Here is a 6,684-nt window from a genome sequence, read left to right on the forward strand (position 1 = left end):
AGAAGAAGAAGAAGAAGAAGAAGAAGACAAGAAGTCGAGAGCAGGAGAAGCCTGGCTGGCTGAGATCAAGCGATTGGACTCTGGACGGACCAGACTGGCGCCCGTATTCCTCTGACTGACCGATCTCACAGCGACCGAGCAGCTGTCTAGTTATATAACGCCCTCGATCCCTGCCTGCCGTCCAACCCCACCGTCCAGCTAAAGTGCAAGAGTTAACTAGCTAGAGGAAGAGCTTCAAGATGTCGACCTTTGGAGAGCATTTCAGGGTCACCACGTACGGATTCCCTCCATTGACATATACCGTATCAGTTCTGCTGACCAGAGGCGTAGCTATGGCGAGTCACACTGCCGCTCTGTCGGCTGCATCGTCGACGGGTGTCCTCCCGGCATGGAGCTCACAGAGGCAGACATCCAGCCTCAGATGACAAGGAGGAGACCCGGACAGAGTGCTCTGACAACCCCTCGAAACGAAAAGGATAGGGTCGAGATACAGTCTGGAACCGAGTTCGGTATCACCCTGGGCACGCCAATAGGCATGGTGGTGCGGAACGAAGACCAGCGGCCCAAGGACTATGGAAACAGCACCATGGACATGTACCCTCGACCCAGCCATGCTGACTTCACCTACCTGGAAAAGTACGGCGTCAAGGCCAGCAGTGGTGGCGGCAGAAGCAGTGCACGAGAGACCATCGGTATGGCTTCCTTGTGCTATATACTCAAGCCAAATCATCACAGGTAGTATCTCTGTTAACACACAGTTCCAGGTCGAGTGGCTGCCGGTGCTATTGCGGAGAAGTATCTCAAGCTCTCCCATAACGTAGAGATAGTCTCCTTTGTCTCCTCTGTTGGACACGAGCATCTCTTCCCTCCCACACCCGAGCACCCCAGCCCGGTAACCAACCCGGACTTCCTCAAGCTCATCGAGACAATTGACCGGAAGACTGTGGACTCCTTCGCCCCGATTCGATGTCCGCATGCAGAAGCTGCTCAAAGAATGACTAAGTTGATTGAACATCATCGCGATCTGTCAGATAGCATCGGAGGGACCGTCACATGTGTCATCAGAAACGTCCCCGTTGGCCTGGGAGAGCCTTGCTTCGATAAGCTAGAAGCTAAGCTTGCACACGCTATGCTCTCGATCCCCGCTACAAAGGGCTTCGAGATCGGTTCTGGTTTCCTGGGCTGTGAAGTGCCTGGATCGACTCACAATGATCCCTTCGTGGTAGAGACTAACGGTTCTGGAAAGAAGCTGACTACCAAGACCAACAACTCTGGTGGTATCCAGGGAGGTATCTCCAATGGAGCCTCAATTTACTTCCGTGTTGCCTTCAAGCCACCAGCGACTATTGGACAGGCCCAGACAACCGCTTCTTATAACTTTGAGGAAGGTGTTCTCGAAGCAAAGGGGCGACATGACCCCTGTGTCGTACCAAGAGCCGTCCCCATCGTTGAGGCCATGGCTGCTCTGGTCGTCATAGATGCCCTCATGGCACAGAATGCCAGGGAAGCCGCGAAGAACTTGCTTCCTCCGCTGCCACAGACAATACCCACACGGCCAACGATTGCTCCTACGCAGAATAAGGACGAACAGGCAAAGTGAACTTGCAGTCATATCTTCGCTATTAGGCAGAATCCAGGGTAGCCCATTTTGTGATACACGGCTCGTGTGCCTACCCTATTAACTTTGGTCAGCTAGATCTAGATCTCAAATTCTTAATGCATATACATTTGGACATGTCGACATCTTAATTTTAAAATACATCTCGAGATTATTCTTACCCTGACTAGATTTCCGGTAAAACAGATATAACGGTAGAAGAAATAATTCACATCATCACATACATTGCATTAATAAAAAAGAAAGTGAACGTCCAGGTATCAAAAGTCAGTACGACGCTAATCTCCACAAAACGCCATATACTGTCTAGGTATGCAGTACTAGTTTGTGTGTACAGAACGAGGGTAGGCCAGTCAATATGGATCATCAAGGGTAACATACACTAAAGAAGCCAAATGGTATTTTTTAACAAACGAAGACGAAGAAAGAAAGCGTCAGTGGCCTGTCTGGTATCATTTTTAGTTACGCCTCTGGCGTAGTGAATACCGTGCATTAGGCGTGGCTCGAGGCGCTGGGCCGTCATTGAGGTTTAGAGATTTGATAATTGAGGGACTGGGGTTGCTAGGGCCTATGTTTGAAAATCTAAGCCGGGAAACAGGCGTTTGGACTTCTGATGCAACTGACGAGGCAGAGTCTGATGCTGTAGAGGTAGGGGAGAAGGGGCTGTCTTGCAAAGCTGAGTCAAATGATGGGGAGAATGACAGAGTTGGCTTTGGTCTCCTGGCAGCTGGGGCTGGAGTATAGCCTGCAAATGCAGTAGTAGGTGTGAATGATGGCTGTGGTGTTGCCTTCAATCGCGTCGCAAAGTCAGGAAAGCTGTTGTGGTGTCTTTGGGGGAGGACGCTTGGTGGAGAGTTGGTATTAGGGCTCATTCTGTTGTTGGCGGTCTGTGGCCGTCTCGCTTGGGGGCTACCGGCGTACCGGCTGCCTGGAGAGAGGCTGTTTTGGCTCATGCTCAAGGTAGTAAACGACCCGGCTGCGGATGACGTAGGAGAAAAAGGCTTCTTGTCTGTCCTTGTCTCTGCCTCTGCGGCTTTGGGGGTATTTTTGGGCTCTGTCAGGCTGGTATGGGGGGCCAGGAGAGGCCCAAGTCCAAACATCTCATGTCCCATCATGAAGGAAACCAAATATATCCCAGCGTTATCCAGGCCAACTGGGCTGTCAAGTTGACGAGCCTGGACCACAGCCAGGTAAAGGCAAGATACCAATTCAAACATAGACAGCAAGATCTCGGTCACATTCCAGACTGCCATTGGCTTCATCAGGGACTCCAAAAATGAAAAGGCAGCAACAAGGAAGGATATACCAAGTATCACCGACTCTATAGACTTTGCGGGCTCGGTATATACCTTGGTGATTATCCACAAGACCAGACAGGATAGCAGGAGGGTAGTTCGCAAGACATGTGTTGGCTTGTTTCCAGAAGCTGTAGACTTCTGGTTGATAGAAGCTTGACCAGGCTGGTTCTGTTGGGCACTCGGTCCATCGGCGATGGAGAAAGCTTGGTCAAACAGGTTCTCCAGGCCAGTTTCGGCTGTTAGTCCGGGAGGGAAAAATTTGGGCGCCGCGAAGACAGCATCAGTCCGGACCGGTTTATGCTTCTGATCATCCTCGTCTTCCGTCTCAATCTCGTCTTCCTCTAAAGAGAGCCGTGTAGGCTGTAAGACAGGAGCTTGATGGAATGGGTTGGGTTTTTTCTGGATCTGTTCCGCCTTTCCCACAACTGGGTTCCGAAGGTTCCATGATGGCGGTTTTGGCACTTGGGGTAGCTGGCCCTGGAAGAGCATTGAAGAAGAAAGTGCTGATGCCTGCTGACTTGTAGGTTTAACCGGGACTTGCAGAGACGGCCGGGATGGAGTCCAGTCCATCGCATCGACATCTTCCTGTCGAGGGTCTAGTGGAGGAGTTGGTGGGATGTATGGCTCGGGGGTAGCCAAACGGCGTGGCGCGAGGCTGGCAATAGGAAACCGCTTAGGAACTGACTGGCTGCCTATCTCAGAGGCTTGTGGCTCTGGAGGACTCTTCAACTGCGTTCCATCGCTGCTGTTTGTACTGGATAGCAATTCCTCGGTATGGTCATGCCAATCAACAAGCGGTCTCTTTTCGAATTTGATAGTAGATGTTGATGCAAAGGTAGTCTATCCACCATTAGTATAATTCCAGAGACCTTGGTAAACGAGAAAAGCAGCACGACTTACAATCAAGGTAAATATAGCCACAAAAGCATGTATCGACGGGTTTAAATGGGGATGTAGGCCCGTAATCGCAGGGTCTTGCAAACCGGCCCACGCCATAAACCTGACCATGAGAGCAACAATCTGAATACGATAATACTCTCGTAGTCCAATCAACCGGCCATGATGGCCTTCAACTTTCAGTCTCAGCTTCGGGTTCCACCAGAGAGCAAATGCACCGAGAATCAACGAAAGGCCGGCATAAGGTGCAAGAAACGTAGCACACTCTCCGGGAATGCGAAAATTTTGGACGGAGCTAGAAACGCAGTGGCTTCCGAGAGAGGACATCGACATTGAAGCCACCTCTACCTCCTGCAGCTCGTAAGCGGAAGATGCAAAGGCGACGACGTCCCAGACTAGTTGGCCAGCAACACTTGACCAGAACGAAAAGGCGCCCGTAGAAACCAACAGGCTCTTCCACTTCCACATCTGCCTTCGCTTCCGGGTCGATTTGCCCTTGCTACGTTCCATCATGCGCCGCAGATGGTCTGTTTTAGCTGCGTATCCGGCTTGTCTGATGCGATCGATGACCCGCGGCTTGCATTTCTCACACACCTGCGGGTAGCGTTCCTCCAAGCTCCGTTTATAGGACGGATATGACTTTTCGTAGGCCGCATACTCGGGGTGTGACGGGTCCGGGAGATACGAAGCCAATGTCTGGGTGAAGAGATACTGGTTCTTCTGGCAGGTAGAGCAGAAGATGGTAGAATCGGCCGCACTTGGTTGCTCTGGCTGCTCCTCGAAGGATTGTGATAGTGATGATATTGACGGCGAAACGGGAGCAGCGTACCGATGGAACCGCTTCTCCGTCGACACCTCAGCGACCGGCGGATCGGTTATTTCGCCATTCTACCCATTGCCGCCGTCAGTATAGATGTAGATACAGGTTGTTTCGATGGGCAACGTACTTCGTCTAGATAGTTGACAGCCTGACAGCTCTCGCACTTCCACCGCCGGACGGCATTCTTGTATATCTGCCTAGAGTTTCCGCCGCAGTAGAAGCATCGCAGTCGCTTTTGGAAGAAGGGAGCCATCGCAGCCTACATGAAGCAAGCAAGCAAGGCCCGGGTCGTGGAGTGATAGAAGGTGGTTGTTATTATTTTGATTATTATCATTAGTTATTTTATTTGTTATCGTCAACTTTTCTTTTCGCTTTTCGGGGCGGCTGGCGGCTTTAGTTAAGGCGCGCTAGCTCGTTAATCGCCGACGGAGCAACAACACCTCTTCGGCAGTCAATAACAACTAGCACTCAATAGCAGACAACAACTAGACCAGAATACAATAGCCAGCAGAGCCGGGCAGGCGGCTGAAGATGCTGGAAGGGAGGAGACGTCGGTCGTGAATTCTAGCCATACGGTAACTGCCTGTTGGCTACCAGGAGATGAGACACGCAGGCGGCAGATACAAAAGCTGCATCAAACAATTGACAGACAGTTTGTGATAGATTGATACCATTGATACCCCAGTGAATGCTGCTTTTGGCCATGGAGTATCCAGTTCTCACAGCGGCCGTGGCCTTGCTGGCCCTTATCTGCTTGGTTACGGTACAGTTGAAACCTCACTCCTAGGCTGAATGATTACATAGCTAAACCTGTGGATAGTTGGCAATGTTCTGGCCGGGCAAGATGGATATACAGGCACAAGTGAGACAGCCTTGCCGTCCAGTCCATCTTCTGGTTGTCTTGGGAAGTGGAGGACATACGGAGGAGATGCTCTCCATGCTCAGATATGCGGAGCTGGATCCAGCGGTGTATATCAGACGTACATACATCGTAAGCTCTGGAGACGCATTCAGCGCGAGGAAAGCCGTCGAGTATGAAGAAAGCATTGGAACCAGTGAACAAATGGGCCAGGATGAGAGTAAGAGCAGCAACTATACCATCATAACGGTCCCTCGCGCAAGGAGGGTCCATCAATCCTTCCTGACTGCGCCGTTGACTACGCTGCAATGCTTCGGATTCTGCATGCTGGTGCTTATGGGCAGACATCCCGATCAACTCACCCTCACCGCTCACTCAAGTTCTTCAAGCTCCCCTTGCCCCGGATATCCTGACATCATTCTTACGAACGGGCCTGGCACGGGAGTCTGCGTGGTCGTGGCCGCCCGACTTCTCCGTCTGTTCGACCCGCTGGTATGCCGCATCCTGCCCCAGACCAGATCAGATATCTCTTTCAAGTCCAAGACTAGTACCTACTCTGGCCCCGAGTCCCGTTCCCACTCCGGGCCTCGAGATCAACGCCGTGGAACCAGACGATATCTACGGACGATATTCATCGAGTCCTGGGCTCGCGTGACTACCGTGAGTTTGTCGGGAAAGATCCTTTTCCCTCTCGTCGACCGATTCTTGGTGCAGTGGGAAGGCCTAGCTGGTTACTCAGGGTGGTTTGGATTTGGAAGAAAGGCTGAATATGTTGGGACGTTGCTGAGCTAGGCGACGTGAGGCAAAAATGGGGTGGGAGTCACTACATATACATAATACATGAGAAGGAACCATACATATACGAGATGCGGTCTATCTCTTATGGGTTATATGTTATTGCCGGCCGGCAATTGATGTTTCAGTTGGATGCTGGACGGAGGGAGATTGGAGGGGGCCGAGCAAGAGACGGTTCATGTTGTCCATTCTAGCTCTCTAGAGTTAATGGGTGGTAGTGCAAAGGGGATGCCGGAAGCTATAGGCCATACTTCTCCGGGGGAGACAGGCCGTCACACGGCGCTGGTTATACATAAAAGCGATCGACCGGATGGTACAACGTTGGGATAGAGGAGGAAGAACAAGATGCATGAGCAAAAATCCTCTACACGATAATCGCAGGCGGGTGAAAAGAAAA

At 51.4% G+C, this 6,684-nt stretch overlaps 3 protein-coding genes across 3 annotated transcripts; 2 read left to right on the top strand and 1 right to left on the bottom strand.

The window, feature by feature from the left end:
* Positions 1-388: 388 nt before the first annotated feature.
* On the top strand, positions 389-1,600 carry TRV_01244 (uncharacterized protein; the record flags this gene model as incomplete). The annotated part of the gene is made up of 2 exons (XM_003024543.1): positions 389-692; positions 765-1,600. The coding sequence occupies 2 exons, from the start codon at positions 389-391 to the stop codon at positions 1,598-1,600; spliced, it is 1,140 nt and encodes a 379-aa protein (XP_003024589.1).
* Positions 1,601-2,076: 476 nt separating this feature from the next.
* Positions 2,077-4,886, bottom strand: TRV_01245 (uncharacterized protein; the record flags this gene model as incomplete). Its single annotated transcript, XM_003024544.1, has 3 exons — positions 2,077-3,756; positions 3,817-4,701; positions 4,761-4,886. The coding sequence occupies 3 exons, from the start codon at positions 4,884-4,886 to the stop codon at positions 2,077-2,079; spliced, it is 2,691 nt and encodes an 896-aa protein (XP_003024590.1).
* Positions 4,887-5,477: 591 nt separating this feature from the next.
* On the top strand, positions 5,478-6,284 carry TRV_01246 (glycosyltransferase family protein; the record flags this gene model as incomplete). The annotated part of the gene is made up of 1 exon (XM_003024545.1): positions 5,478-6,284. One exon carries the CDS (start codon positions 5,478-5,480, stop codon positions 6,282-6,284), a length of 807 nt encoding a protein of 268 aa, XP_003024591.1.
* Between the last annotated feature and the right edge of the window lie 400 nt (positions 6,285-6,684).

This window comes from Trichophyton verrucosum (assembly GCF_000151505.1).
Source record: "Trichophyton verrucosum HKI 0517 chromosome Unknown contig00107_1.f1.exp, whole genome shotgun sequence".
Lineage (NCBI taxonomy): Eukaryota > Fungi > Ascomycota > Eurotiomycetes > Onygenales > Arthrodermataceae > Trichophyton > Trichophyton verrucosum.